At 44.0% G+C, this 15,916-nt stretch overlaps 1 protein-coding gene across 2 annotated transcripts in view; it reads left to right on the forward strand.

Annotated features, from left to right (window-relative positions):
* mtor (mechanistic target of rapamycin kinase) overlaps positions 1–15,916 on the forward strand; it is a 98,420-nt gene that overhangs the window by 56,759 nt on the left and 25,745 nt on the right. For both annotated transcript variants that reach the window (XM_088617178.1, XM_088617177.1), the window contains exons 29-30: positions 9,816–9,891; positions 14,274–14,413. In XM_088617178.1, coding sequence (XP_088473304.1) covers positions 9,816–9,891; positions 14,274–14,413 — 216 coding nt within the window. The remainder of the gene's footprint in view (positions 1–9,815; positions 9,892–14,273; positions 14,414–15,916) is intronic.

Raw genomic sequence — 15,916 nt, forward strand, 5'->3', positions numbered from 1 at the left:
GGGGGGCGGGGGGGAATGCAACATCTTTATCGGAGTGAAAATCCAGTTCTCCTTTGGGGTTGCTAAGGCTGGCCATTGTCGAAAAAACAAAAACAAAACAGAGTTGATTTCTGATGTCTTTCAAGCAGGGGTCTACATGTAGTGCCGGCCACAGGAATATTCGGAGGCATGGCTTCATTAAAGATCTACCCGTTCAGTTTCAGTTAACTAAATATAGTTTGTAGAATAAATCTTTGAAGTAAGAAACACGAAGTGAAGATTGCTCGCTGGTTTTCGAAATGAATGATGAGGCGAGTTTAAACTGGCTCTGTCATCTTAAATAGAATTCGGACGAGAAAGAATGAAGTATTTTCTTTTAAAATAACATTGACTTCCCTCCTCAAACTCTCACTCTTATTATTTTAAGGGAGCCTTGCTTTCAACCAGTTACTCTCCCTGACCCCATTTGTCTTTTGTTAATGGACCGTTCTTGCAATAAATTTATGTCAAAGAGGTAGATTTCTTGCACTGTTTTCTCAATGCTCTGAAAGTGCTTCATATTGTAGTAGAGTCTCACCTTTGGTTATAAAGTAATTGACCCACATTAGTCTGAAAGGTTAGAGTTTGAAACAGAGGACCTTTACGTTCTCCAAAACAGCTGGCTTACTGGTATAGATAATTAGTTAATTGTGCTGCTACCCTGCCCTCATAACTTCAGACTGCGGGTGGAGGTAGCAGTCAGGTAGTTAAATCTACTGGGCCCACTTGAATTGGGAAGTGCAATGCATATGTTTTTTTGCAAAGGAATTACTTCACTTGACATTCCTGATTTGCTTCGCAGTCTGCTCTAGTGTTGTAGCCTGCTGAATGCAGTGATGCAGAAGTCGTGAGTAATTTCCTGCTTTGCGAGAATGTCCAGAGGCTTTTTCTCGGAATCACCCAGAAGGTATTGTACAGGATGTCCAACTGGAAAGGATACAGAGCCCCTAAGAGCTGGATGGCGGCCATGGACACATCTTCTTTAGAGCCATCTTCCTCTGGCTCGGCTTGTGCGCTGTCAGCGGCCGGGTTTCAGAGGTGCTCGTGTTGTGCTGTTCCCTTGGCAGATACATCAAGGCTCTTTTGGGAAGCTGTTGTACTGTTCAGCTCCCCCCAACCGTGTCCATCACCAGACCTGGAGGGGAACGTGGAAAAACAGATTCAATTCAGATTCAGCGTTTCTACACACCTCATGTAGTGGAGCTGGGAACACATGGTGAGGGCTTTAGGGTTTCATTATTTACAAACCTCTCTCATAAACGGAGAGGAAAGTTAAATTCTGCATCCCCTCAACACAGGGAAAACATCCATTGTTTCCTTCAGGCATTGGCACACTCTTGACGCCCAGTATGTAACAGCCTTGCACATTAGCACCAGACAAAATGTTGAACAGGGTTCATCTAGAAAATAATGTTGTGATGGTGTTTGCTGAGTTTGTTTGGCAACAGGTGAGGGTATGTATATTTCTTCTCCCAATATCTACATTTTTCATCCATCCATTTTCTAAAAGCTTCATAGCTTTACAGATGCAGATTCACAGGGGAGCTGGAGCCTATCCCAGCAAGCAACAGGCTCATGGCAGGATACGCCCTGGACAGGACGCTAGTCCATCACAGGGCAGACATACAGACACATTCATTCTCACACCAGGGCCAATTTTCCAAGAGCCAATTAGCCCACCAGCATGTCTTCAGACTGTGGGAAGAAATTGGGGTACCCAGAGGAAACCTAGGTGAACATACAAACTCAACAAAGGTAGCACCCCAGGAATTAAACCCAGGACCTCAGTGCTGTGAGGCAGCAATATCGCCCTTGCATTTTTCAGTGGAATTTCATTGGACAGATAAGATATAAGTATGTACACTTATACTTGCATTTCTTGAAAGCATGTTACATGCAAATTCTTACATGCACTTTGTTTGTGGATGTTTTGCGTGTGAACAGGGCGGCTTTGTTCCACTTGATGAGATAACCTCAGCTCTCTCCAGATGGGCTTGGTGTCGTCTCTCAGTGTGGCTCTCCTGGTCTCTCAGCCTCCATCTCCGGTGTTGTTGTAACTCCTTCCAAATGCGCTGGTGGTATCTGATCCTTACAAGCCCACATTTCTGTGCCAGAAAACCTCAGAGAACAGAGGCTTGTCCTCTTCGACAGCCTGTTACTGATCCGAGTTAATTGTGGAGCCCTCTCTCCATGGAAACAATTTCTGCGAGGAAAATATTTGGAGGGATAATTTATCAATCCATATCTCTAGAAACAGAGCAGATGTGCCAGGATTCTCAGCTTGGTTTAAAAAAGGACCAAATCACTTTTACCTTAGAGAAAGTTTGTAACAACTTTAAAATATTTGGTATTTGGTTGACTATGTGTTAACTAAGGTTTAAAGGGCCAGTGTGTCTGCTGTTTCTTCAAGTCTCCTTAAAGCAGCACCACTTGAAGAGCTGGGAGCTGTTCAGTTGGTCCAATTGTTTAATTAAGCAAACAATGAGCTGCTTTAGGTCTTTAAGAGCTGAGCTGGAATGACATCGTGCAGGACCTAGAATTGGACTTTACTGGTCTTTTCTCTTTTCTCAGATACAGACTTTCATGATCATAGAACCTCTGTTTGAAAATGCTGTTGTTTCATATAACACCTGGACACCTTAACGTGTTAGAGATTCAGAAAACCACAGCTAATTGGAGTGTTTTAGGGGTGGGTTGCATCTCATGTACTTTAGTTCTTGAATGTTTTTGATTGGTAGAGTAAATTAAAGTGCAGTAGGTGTCAGTCAGTAGGTGTTCATTTCCACCTGAAGAACAGCCTTTTCCTTCATGCCCTTGATCCATCAAGAGGTCAGCTGGCGGCTGTTTCAGAGTTACACAAGATTTCAGTTTTCCTGTCCGCCTGGCTCATTTTCCCGTGACCCTGACAAGTCGGAATTCCACAGATAGGTTAATCACATAATCAATGGGGTCTAGAAACTGAAGAGTTCAAGGGTTGCTTTAATCAGCATCTTTTTTTTCTTTTGTTTTTTTTTTGCACTCTGCCTATGTAAGCTGTCTCACAGTGCACGTTTCACTGTTTCGATGACATCACCCGCCCTGCTCTCTAAGGGGGGGTGGGGGAGTGGGGGAGTGGGGGGAGTCATCGTGTGCTGGACAGTAGGCTGGGCGAGTCAGGCTCTCCAACATGTGCCTTAGGAGGAGGTTTGCAGCCAAGATGTGACCAAATGCACATAGCCCTAGAATTTTCTTGATGTGTGTTGAAGGGATTTAAACTCAGTGTAATGATCATACAGGAACAAGGAGATCACACACTTACTATTTGCCCCCAGGAGTCAGGTATCCAAAACTCTTGAGTCGAATAGCACTTGTTGTCATGATGCTTAAACACTGCACCTAAGATCAACCAACATAGATTCCTTCTGCAACTTGTTCCACATTTGTTCCATGCTCTTGAAGATTTTACTAGAATTTTATGAAAAATGTCTCAATTAAACTAAAACTAAAATTATTGTTTTCTTGTACTTTTCACTGAAGACCAGACTCATCCATGCTTCTACTTAATGACCATGGGCATTTCAGTCCTGGTGGAATTGTCTGCTGTAAATGAAACACCTTTCCTTTGGTTGTATTTCTCTATCGTGTATTTTGGTTTCGATATCGCATGTGTTACCATGAACACAAAGTCAGCACTATTCTCATCTTTCCGGGATTTTTACATTCACTGTGCCTGTGGGTGTCTCGGGAAGGAAAGAAAAATACCGTAATCAGAGTCATGATTAAATAAAACAAAATTTTGTGATGTAAGTTTTAATTTTCTTCTGTGTTTTGGTAAGCCGTGGAACAGAAGAGTGATGTGTCTGTCGTCTGATTTCTGGAATGCAGGCTTCAGAGAAATGAGACGCCTCATGAATGAGTGGCCTTCATCAAGTTAAATGTGGCCTCTTACCCTAGGCCTGGTACTTGCGATCCTTTTCAGATGCAACTCGATATTCTCCCACTGTCTTCCACTCAGTATGAAACATCTAACTCCCCCCGACTGGTGGTGGCTGTGGGTTCAGAAATAATTCTGAAGTGCTGCTTCATGGAAACAATTAACTGGACAAGTGCATTTTTACGCTGTAAAATAATACTGCTTTTGCTCAGAAACCGTGTGGGTAAGGCAGCTTGGGTTTCACAGTGAACCTACTGTAGCTTGTGTAAAAGACTAATTAAATGAGAGATGGATATGATTTGAACGGTGAATAGATGAAGAAATATAAACTATCCCTTGATCTCCCGGGGTGTGGAAAAATTAACTTGTGTTTTTCCCCCTGTCAGTTAAAAATTCCTTCCTGTCATTTGTATTAATGATTTGTTGCGACTCTCTCCCCCACCGCTGTTCCCTGTTTCTTAGTCTGTGTTTCACGTGTGAGCTTGAAACAGCTTAAAAATGCCGCAACACCCTCGAAGGTCTGGGCCCAGCCCTGGTGTAAACGTTGGCAGTCGTTAACAGCAGTTAAAAGTCTCCCGCTCGAGCAAAATCACCACTCTCGGCGCTTGTTATTAAAGTCAATTTGAGAAAACTCCGACAATTAAAAAGGTCCAAAATTGATAGTTGAAGTTATGTGAAATATTTAGCGGGACGAGCGTTAGACATAAATAGGAGGTGTTGCGTCCTCAGGACACCCTTCTGCGGGTGAACCTTGTTATTTTGCTTCAGCTGTTCCCCTCCAGGTGGTGTGGGCCTGGGCGGCCCAGACAGCGGCGGTGTGGCTGGGGGTGGAATGTGGCGGTGGGTCATTATCGGGAAGTTTCGACGGCACACCCACACCAGGGCTGCCGGCACATCCGGTTCTGTCTCGGCTCCAGGCACCCCCCCCTCCCCGGTCACTCCGCGGCGGCAGGCCATGGGGGACGCGAGCGCTCTCCGTGTGGATTTTGACAAGTCAAACCTGGGGGGAGTTCTCCGCGTCGCGCTTGTGGTTGTTCTGTGGTCGTGTTACCTCCGGCCCTGGCGCTGCACCTGCGTGGAGGCCTGCTTCCCTGTCTTTGTATGAGACTCCAGAAACAGGCCAGGTCCACTGGAACAGCCCTGGGGGGAAAAGAATAATAAATCCACTGGATTTTCGCAAAGACTCAGGACATTTTTCAAGCCTGTGCTGTGTCTGAGTCGGTGCAACAGCCTCTTTTCATTGATTCCATCTTCTCCTCTGGGATTGGGGAATGTGATTAAGCCCCTTGTAAAGCCCCTCTACACTTATCTGCCCAGTCAGAACAGAACAAAGATCGGTTTTGAGCTTCATTTTGGGGAAAAAAAGCAACCCCCCCCACTGCAGTCCATGCTGGAGTTGTACGTTTTGGCCTTCAGCTGATGTGTGCGGTGAGTCTACTGGCACACTGTGGCACGTGGCTCATGTCACACAGGTCAGGGGTGGGTGAAGTGCGTCCTCTCTTACACATGAACCCTCATTTGGCATGAAAAACACTACCTGAAAAGAGTTGTTTGTGTTGTTTAATATTTTCAAAACACCAGTATATGTACTTGGTGATATCTACATATTGAGTGAAACTCTTTTTTTTAAAAAGGTTTGTGTTTTTCCAAATGTTGCACCCCAGTCTGAGATTCCACAAGGGCAGCAGCATGAAATTCAGCACAGAAACCAGCAGATGGTTTGTACCATCTCAGAGAATCATTGTCCCTTGCAGTTCAGATGTTCCAAACAGTGAACGGTATTTAAGATCACTGCAGAGTTACTTATAAGTACTGTACCACATTAAATTGCCCAGAGATTACAAGCTAAATCACTTAGGTGTTACAAAAGTGATACACACAATCAAATCAAAACTCCAAAGAGTGTTATTCACTGTTGTGCTGGTAACATTTCAGTTTCAGGCTGCTGTGAAGTGATTTAAAAAGCATCTGAATGAAACAAAAGTAAGGACAGAGTTTTTTTTGGGTATTTGATCCAACTTTATTCCCACAACCAGTGCCCATGTAATCTATCCATCAATCCAAGTAATGATTACAATAATCTCAAGAAAAACACAGGGTTAATGTTATAGATTTGGATAATCCTTGCAAGGTATGCGTTTATGATTGGCTCAGAGAAACAGCTTTGAGTGAGGTTTTGTAGTGTTGGTGTATAACAGCACATTCAGTAGGTTCCTGTCATCTGGAGATGTTTTACAAGAGAGCTGGAATCCAGATGTTAGGAGCAGGCGACAGAAAAGTCCCCCTAGGTCTGCTTTGCCTTCATTATGTCACTTATCATGAAGAAGTCAGCTTCATAATGAACATCTGGGCCTTTTCAGCCAAGTGATGCCATCAGGAGATGCTTGGCCCATTTCTGCATGGAGTTTTGTTGCCATTCTTGTACTGACTTGAGGCTGATGACCCTGTCCAGGACAGTTTAGATGTTGGAATAATTATCTTGAGGCCCAGGCCCTTCAGAAATCTATTTCTACAGGTCTTTGCTTAGCTACTCTGACGTTGAAGGTATAAGATATATTTTTATTGTCCAACCAAAAGTCTTTGTCATCACCGTACAAAACTACAAAAAACGACACTCATCATAAACATAAATACACAATAAAAACAAACAGTAGTCCTACGGCAATACATATACACACATTTCGTTCCGCCCATATTACACTACCATCACTCATAATCCGATAGCGCCATACAGGAAAAAATTGCCCTCTTCCAAAATCCCCTCTGGTTTTATTCCTCAGTCTGTTCATCAAATGCCAGCAGCAGAATGTGGTTTTACGTAGCTCGTTCTCAGTAGTTGTGGGCCTGTTTTTGTTCCGTTAGTGACAGTTGAGGACAAGTTTAGTTCAGGACCTGTGGTTCTCGCAACATTTTCTCTGGTGAGCACAGTATGTGACACCTAATATTTTCTGGTGGCCACATTAAAAATATTCTTACATTCTTAGTCACAGACAGCTCTGCTGCCTGCATTGGTTTAATTTGTATAGCCTTAATACAGCTTTAGGTTCCCCTTAGAAAATTCTCTTCTCAGTGTCATAGAAATACATATTTTAATGCTCTAAAGCCTTAGTTTGGCCTCTGTGTACAACCAATGTAGTAGCTGTTTGAAGACAATCCTTCATGGTATAGCTCAATTTACCTCTGCTAATCTGTACTGTTTCCTGCAGTTCTGGTGACACAGTGATGGTGACTATTTCTACAGTAACAAGCAGACCTTCAGAGAACCTGCCCTGAGTCCAAGTTTAAAGCTTACTTTAAAAACTGCTCATGGGCCAGAAAAAACAGAGCGATGTGCAATCATGCAATCATGGCTTGATGAAAGAGGATGTGTCACAGGATGCGAACTCTGTTTTTACCTGCATCTTTCCAACAGGCATTTTGCCTGTATACTTTGGCCTAGGCTGCCAAACCAATTCCTAGAAGCCGGGCTCCCTCTTTGCCTTCCAGTGCTTCCCTAAAGGGCCTTGACAGATCTTTGACAAATATAGTTCAAGCAGAAGTCACATCTTTTCCGGTAAATATTACAAAAGGGCAAATAAGTAGTTCTTATTGATTTTATTGTGTAATTCACTGAGACAGGGTGAGGAATGCTGAAGTTAGGGATTTGCCTTTAGCAGTGGTAGAGTAGGATGATCTTCTTTTAGAGTAGTTTAGAAACTGCTGGGATCTGAGAGATGCGAGCATTACCACCTGCATTAATAAAACAGAGCTGTTTCAAGTGAGGCGGATGGTGCTTAAGTAACATTGCATTGACCGGTGTCGTCTATACCAGCAGCTTTCGTGTTTTTGGTTTCCAGTCACAGCTGCTTTCTGTAAGAGCATAGGAAATGAAACTACATATGTGTGGTGTTAAAGACTTGAAACAGCCAGGCTTGTTGTCATAAAGATGCTTCATATTTAAAATGATTTTTGAACAATAAGAAAAGGAGCTTGGGCATGAACACATCTGAATTATCTAGTTTTCTTATGCAAAAATGAGTCATCCTGGCAGGAAAGTACCGCTTATGGCAATCAGGTTGATGTACCCAAAGTTTTATGGTTTTTGTAAAAAACTGCAGTGATTCCACAGTGAATCCTAACCTCTTGGGCACGGACACATCCAGTACAGAATGAAATCTGCTGAGAAAAGCTTTGACAGATAAGTGGGGGATAACAGAAATTGGACTGAATTAACTGCATTTCGTCGGAGTCCTCAAGAGGACCAGACGTGTCCTAGTTTGAGGCGATTTGCTGGGCGGTGACCCAGAACTTTGAAAAAAAAAACCCTTTAATGGCGAGAAGCAAGGCGCACCTCAGCGATCCATCTTGAGCGCGGGAAGGCCCATAAATCGCAGCGGTGCTTCGGATCTCTCTTCTTAAGTCCTGCCAGGAGAGCGCGCGTGTGTTGCCCGCTAGCAGATGGAAGAGGGCGTGGTGCTTGACAGCGGACAGCGCTGTCTCACGCGGGGGGCCGGAGTGGCGGTATTTCACTGCGCACGCGGCGGGGGGTGGCGTTTATCAAGCCCAGCGGGGAGCGGACCTCGTTCTGGGAAGTGCCGTCAGGTGGCCTCGTGGAGCTCCACTTTGGCAAGGGGACCCTGCCCTCGGCCTCCTGCAAAACCAAGGAGAGCGTTTCCAGATGTTCGTCTCTGTCTCTGTTTTACATAGATCCTTGACGGGGAAGCAGATGATGGACGGTTTGTCTTGCAGAAGATGATATGGCTTCCGCTCCGAGGCACGCGTTTTACTCTTTTATTTTAAATTGAATTTTGGAATCCATAAATCCTTTCAGATTTTGTTGGACAGTTTTGTTCTATCATAAAATGTGGCGATTTTCTTCTAAAGAAAGAAGCTGAGAGATGTGTAGTGGTCGTAATATTATGTCCTCAGAATCATCATTGTTTTTCATTTACGGGGCACAGACAGAATTGTACAGATCATTATTGTGGGAAACGTGGTCATTGACGTTGCAGTGAGGCTGCCAGCACCTGAGTCGAGAACTTTGAAAGCAGTAAAATCCCACATCAAACCCCGTTGAAGCTGGACCTCAATTTGTGAAGTTGGATTTGAGGCGACAATCTGCCTCTTAGATTAGCAGGGGCTCAATGGACTGTCTATGACCTGCGCTGTTAAAATGCCCAGAGATCGTTAGCTTGAGGTCTACATTGTCCACAGCCAAAAAACTTCATTCACTGAACGATGAGCCCTTCTGTGAAGTGTCTGCTATTCACTACAAAACATAACGTCCTGAAAACATGAAGGTTTGTGGGTGGTAGGACATTTTAACCAGGTATATATGAATTGCCAGTTGCGAATTCTTCACCCTTAATGACTTGGTGGTGGGTTTCTGTTTGCTAGACACCATCAGCGAACAACTTTGGAATTTGTGTTTGGCTGACGAGTTGAGTTGACCAGTTGGTTTAGACCAGATTTTAGTTGCAAGAAAACTGGTAGATTTTCATATTTAGGGCCTTCTCTCTGTCCTCTGAGGCAGTCTTTCCATCTGAAGAGCTCTTTGGTTTTACACTCCTCGGTCTTGATTGTTCCAGACAGTACCTTTGTATTTCAATTCTGGTTGTTTTTGTTACGTGAAAGTGCATATAAAATTGAGAACGGGAGGCATTTCTCTACAAAAAGAGTGGCGGGAGTTGAAATCAGCGAACCAGCTGTGTTGTTGAAGCCAATACCCGAACAAACAGCAGGGTGAGGATCCTGGGATCAACTGAGTGCTGATTACCGAATGGTTTAGATGGGACCAGACAACAGCCTCCTCTTGTTTGGGGGGGGGGTGCTCATGTTCATGTGTGTGTGCAGTGGTGCTGTGCTGTGTCTGACACCCACCTTGGTGATCTCTGTGTCTTTGCAGCATCAATAACAAACTGCAGCAGCCGGAGGCAGCGGCCGGGGTGCTGGAGTACGCCATGAAGCATTTTGGAGAGCTGGTAAGAGCCGACGGTGAACTTTTTCCATTTGTTTTTCATCAATTTTCACCTTTCCTTTGCATACAAGACCACCTGTATGATTTTTTTTTTTGCTGAAGTGAATTACAAATGCCTATAATAATCAGTAATTTACTGATTAAATTAAAATTGATGAATAAGGCCCAGATCAAAGGTAACATCCATCTGCAGGCCAAACAGGCCTGATGCTCTCTTTTCCCGTGTCTGCCTAAGGGAAAATCTGTTGAGCAGCCGGTTTCTGTTTGGCAGGTAGTATGCAGGTGTGATTTAATTTGTGCTCACTCTTCAACACCCTCTGTAAAACCCGAATGGCTGTCCTGTGTGATTACTGTGTGTGCAAGCTTTCTCCATCGACACTGTAAAGACCGGGGACACTGAATGGTATCCTGTACCTTTCTCATTGGAAAATCCTATTCATGATCAAAGCATAGCAGTGAGGAGCCTTAATATTAAGCACCTTTTTAGTTGGAGCCTCTTTCCAACTTGGAGAAATTATCTTACTTTGTCTGATGAACTTTGTGGTCTTTACTTAAAAAGTATCTAAATTATTTCAACAGATGTATAGCAAGAGAGCAATATTTCTCACCGAGATCACGTGTGCCCTCATTTTCAAAAGCTGGTAAAAGTTAGTGTAGTTATTCCTGTGTGGGATAAAGTGGTTAGAAAACAGATGGATGGATATCTTTCCTTTAGGATAAGCCACATTTATGTAGGCCTTTTCTGTTTAAGCCTCTTCTGACTCTGTATTTAACTCTTTACCTTTTTAACATGTTTTCCATGCTCATTAGCAAAGACTTAAACAATTTTGGAAAGGCAGGTCATTAGTGGGATACGATATTTCTTTTATCTAAGGTGACATAGAGGTGACATTACCTACTAGAGATTATTAATCTCTAGTGGAACAATGCAGCATCACAGTACGATAGATAACTCTGTTATATACTGCGCAATTAGTGTTCTAATGAAGTAAGTGTTATAATGTGACGTACCAAAATTAAGGTATATAAGACAAGTAAACAATAAGAAAACGCAGTTATAAGAATGGCTTTGGAGGTTACAGTTACATCTCTGAAATTCTAGAATTAATAGCAGCGTAACTGGTGACAATTTGTACGTTTTAGGGTACGGGGGCACATGATTCAATAAGACAGCATCTTAAAATATGTTTCTAAGTAAGAAGCAGTTGTCTTGACTTCAGAAACCTATCAGTTTTTATCCTCTTCATCGGGAACTCTTCTTTGGCACAGACATGAGACACGTTCTGTTTCATTGGCCAACTGAAAGTTGGAAGAAAGATTCTGGTTCCTTTTTTGTTCTTAAGTGTTTTTCCCTGTAATTCCTATAAGAATTGTGAAGTCTAGGGACTACTTGTTATTACAATATTTGGTAATAAAACATGTGGAAGGTTTGTGCTGTCCTGAACCACAAGGCTGTTTTGAATTGTTGGCCTCAGTTTAAAAAAACAGAATCATTTGCAAGGTAATAAGAAGTTTTTCTTGTGGTGGGAAAGCCTTCTCTGTAGTGATGAATGACTTCCCATAAAATGAGTATTGCTTGAGTCATTCGATAGGTGTGAAGTGTTCATGGTACTGCTATTTCAGAAAGCCATGAGCTTTTCTCAACCTGTTATATAACACATTCATGTTGAAATACAAATCTGTTGGCTAGTCATGTTTTTTTTAGATAAATGCATTTTTGTGTAGTGTCACCTGCTCTTACTGTAAATCCCCATAGCTGGCTCACGCTTTTTCAGAGGAAACTCTGACCAGGTCTGAAATAACATTTACAAACAGAAGGCAAGTCTTGGCAACACACATTACTCGGAACACATGTGTTACATAAGGCTCTGACAGGGCTTATTCATTAGACCTGATTTCTTCTTGTTTGGGGTGTAATCGGTGCAAGATGTGACTGATGTGATTTTGCAAACATTTCTAATTTGATTCTTTTTTTTTCTGTTTTGTTCTGGGTTTGTGTTTTTTTTCCTGTTTGGAGGTATTTGTGTTCGGGGGATGAGTTCATAATCAAACAATCCAAATTCTTTTTCTTCCAGTAATAGGAAACTAGGAAAGAAAAAAAAAGATTTAACACATGCTTCGTGCATGGTGCAGGGATTGTGTGAACGAGTTAGCTACACTCTTGGCTATTTCTGAAGGAAATTCTTAATAATTGAGAGAGTTTTGTGGGGGTTGAGAGTGAGCGTTGAGTATCACTTGAGCCCGCTTTTTTGAGCTCCACAGCTCTCTGCATCAGGATTGTCTGCCTGGAGCTTCTTACATTTATCCCCAAAATATTCTTGTTCCTGTTTGATATCATCAGCCAATGACAGTCTCTGCTTTCACGTGCGCTCTCCCGGTCCTGCCAAAGCGGTTGAAAGGCTCTTGCTTCACGAGCAGTGTGGTGTGTGAGCCGCCGCTTCCGTCTCAGGAACCGCGCCGAAGCAGTGAGGCTGCCGCGCCGCTGAGCAGGACGGAATAGGCCTATCGGCAGGGGTCAGACGTCAAGCTGAATTCCTGCTCCTGGGGATTCCCCGGCGGGCCAGGAATTCAGCAGCTGTGAGGTCGTCACGGGGCAAGGTCACGTCACCCTGCAGTCAACTTTGATACATACGTGGGCAGAGAAAACCCCTTGCGATTCAGAGTTTGTTGTTCTGTCCCTCTCCCTGTTTTTTTTTGTTTTTTTTTCGGACAGGGCACTGCATCACTCCAAGTGTTGGAACTAACAGTTTCCCCTTGGGAGATGTAACCAGTCCTTGGAACTGTGTGAGAAAGGGTTTCTGGGATAAGTCGGGGTTTCAAACGCAGGCTCTGTTGACTTCCTGCAGTTGAAAATCAGCTTGTTAGTAAGACTTTCTCCCTCTACAGATCACATTGCCTGTCTCTTCTCCCACACAGCCTGTGGCCGGTGCTAGTTTCCATGGCAACGTGGGGCGTCCATAAACTGTTCATTAGCCCCTGGATGCTCATTTATTAAAACTAAAGACCAGATGAAGTGCAAAGGGACCTGGGACCTCCCAGTCTGAATGTGTCTCTGCTAATTTCTTTGTTATTCTTCTGCTTCCTGAGGGATAGCCAGAGGTCATCCAAATAATCACAAGTTTCCCCGTTCTCGTTTGTAAAAGGGAGTCGCAGCATTAGAATAATATATTTCCTCAAAGAATAATATATATTCTCATACGGAAAACATGAGCAGGAAGGTAATCGGTATTTTGTAATACACCATGAGAAAACCAGCCATTTTTATTGCTGCAACTAGTCCGTTTCCCCTGTACGTCTCCCGTTCTGTATGTTTTTTCAGTGGCCATAAAAAATAGCCCCAACCTGATGAGAAGATTGTAGAAAACTGAACATCTGCGATTTTCTATGCTTAGCAATATTCATCTTACCTCACTACTTTCTATTTCAGTATTTATCATATACTAACAAATAATCGTTTTCCGTGTTTGTAAACTTCAAAGGGACGTTTACTGCAGGGATAATTGGGTGTCCCATGCCTTTTCAAGTCCTCTTACATCACCGCTAGGATTTAGAGTCCTGTATTACCATCAGCAATCAAGGTCCTGTTTAAGCCATAATGCAGCCTCCCTTTAATGTGTCCATGGGTGGTAACACTATTTTGGAAAGCCGGGATCTGTAAGACATTCAGTGGTCTTAATTGGCCTGCTTTCAGGGGCTTGTTTTAGAAATAGGACTATAAATCTGTAGAAACCTTCTTTAATCTTCGCTTCACAGTTTAACAGCCTCCTAAATGTCAGCCTGTGGAATCTCTCCGTGTGATGTAAAACACGGCTCTTAAAAATCTCGTCTCCAGTGGGCACGTGACCGTTGCCTGCTGCACTCCATTAGGAGCAGTGCTGGCCACTGTCCTGGGCGCCACATGGAAATGTAAACAGAAAATCTAACATGTGAACACTGACCCAACGTCTTGGAAAGACCCCGTCAAAGATATGGAGTCCCTCTATCCCAAGGGAATTGCACGGCTGGCTTAACATCCATGAGATGGCTTTCTGTGCCCTCTGTTGGCCACAACAGTCCTCACACCTTCAGACTCACCTGAAGGCCGACCTACCCGAAGGGGGTAGGATTGTACTTAATGTCCCTGTCTTTCTCAGGCTGCTCTTACTGTCTGTATAGGGGTTGCTACATGTTCTTCCAGGTCGAGAATTGAACCCAAGGCAGCAATGCTACTCACCTCTGCACCACCATGCAACTCCACCTTCCCCATACCCGGTTAACTCATACTGTGCCAGTGGTTATTAGAGCAGGAATTCCATAATGGGGAATCTTCAGGTTATCCGTGTGTTGACACCCCGGGTTTAGGAGGGAGGTCATGGTGCTGACTCCTCCCCTTGTCTCGGCCTGCAGGAGATCCAGGCCACCTGGTACGAAAAGCTGCACGAGTGGGAGGACGCCCTGGTGGCCTACGACAAGAAGATCGACATGAACAAGGAGGACCCCGAGCTGATGCTGGGGCGGATGCGCTGCCTGGAGGCCCTGGGGGAGTGGTGAGTAGCACCCAGCCAGCCCTGCGTGCCTGCGCAGTCTGCACGCCGCTGCCCAGCCATGAGCTTGAAGCCATTACCCTGGGCTCTTTCGAGACATAGCGGGTTGGGATCCTGTTATCCAGTAACCGCCAAACAGGCTGGAGGGGGCGGCTTGCCGCTTCTCAATTGGAACGTTCCCAACTCTTGTTCCAGTATCCTCCCTGTGTCCGGGGAATTCTCAGGTGATTGGCTGGCTGGTGTTCAGGTCCAGACCTGTAAATCTAGAGCAGGGAAATCCCACGTCATGTCCTCTGACCACTCTCCCCCAGTCACCTGGTCCTAAGGATGTGGAGCACTTTAAGCAAATGTTTTGTTTTGTAGTAAATCTGACCCTTGAAGGGGCGGAAGGGCGTTTTGGTTTATTTTTGTTGCAAATCATTTTTAATTGTCTTCGTTTCCACCTGCCTGAAAGCTCACTCATTAACATTGTTCCTAGTCGTTGCCATGTGGTGAATGACACCTGCCTGTACCATGTGTTGGACTGGGCATGTCGGCTGTTTCATCAGGGCATTGACGTGATACAAGACGCTGACGGGGTTTTTTACAGTATTTTTAAGCGCAGCTCCTCCCTGATGCTCTAAAAGCAATGGCTTCGTTTTTATTTTCAACTGCCTGTTTAGAAAGGAACAGCTTTTCCGGACTTCCTTGTCCCAGATAGGTTATGACATAAGATTTGGTGAGGGCGATTCCATAAAAATCATTAATTGAAAACACATTGCTTTCTGTTTTGCTTTAAACGATGGTTTCGTTGTAGGTGTTTAAGACCTGTTACAGGAAAGAGTAAGTGCAAAACAGTAACCGTTACTGATCACAACAGTGCTCTCTGTGAAATGTCAGCCTTTGACATTGTTGGGGTGTTTCTTCTTATTTAATAGCACCTTTCCAAGCAATTATATAACCAGCTCATAAATATGTCCTAATATCCACTGTCATTAATTAGAATCATTATTTATCTTTAGTTAAAGTAAATTAGACAGGGATACGTAGAGCAGCTGGTCTTTTGTGAGTGTAAATAAAAAAAAATGTTTTTGTAGGAGTCTAATGGAGATAGACAGAGCACGTGTGAGTAGTGTCTGGCCACGAGCGGATTTCTCCAGAAGACTTTCTGCTTTGTAGTTCCTCATACTTTATTGGCGCCCTGCACAGATGGAATCTGACATTACGGTCTTTTAAAGGCTCAGTGAAAAAAACAAAGCCCTGTAAACAGAAGTGGTTGCCATGCCTGCGGAGCAGGGACAGGACAGGGACAGCATGTACAGTGATGCCATGCGTGAGGGGTTTCTGAATTACTGTAGGTCTGGCCCGTAAACCCCAAAGGCACCCCTGAGACTTTACAGCTGCTGTTCTGCTCTGAGCAGCGCAGGCCTTCGGATGGCTTTGCGGTCCTGGGAGCTGGGGAACATTGTCCTGCAAGAACTGTTTGGGAAGTGATCGTTGTGCTGCAATACGTAACCATGCGTTTTT

Source organism: Lepisosteus platostomus, chromosome 23 (assembly GCF_059453375.1).
Source record: "Lepisosteus platostomus isolate fLepPlt1 chromosome 23, fLepPlt1.hap1, whole genome shotgun sequence".
Classification (NCBI taxonomy): Eukaryota; Metazoa; Chordata; class Actinopteri; order Semionotiformes; family Lepisosteidae; genus Lepisosteus; species Lepisosteus platostomus.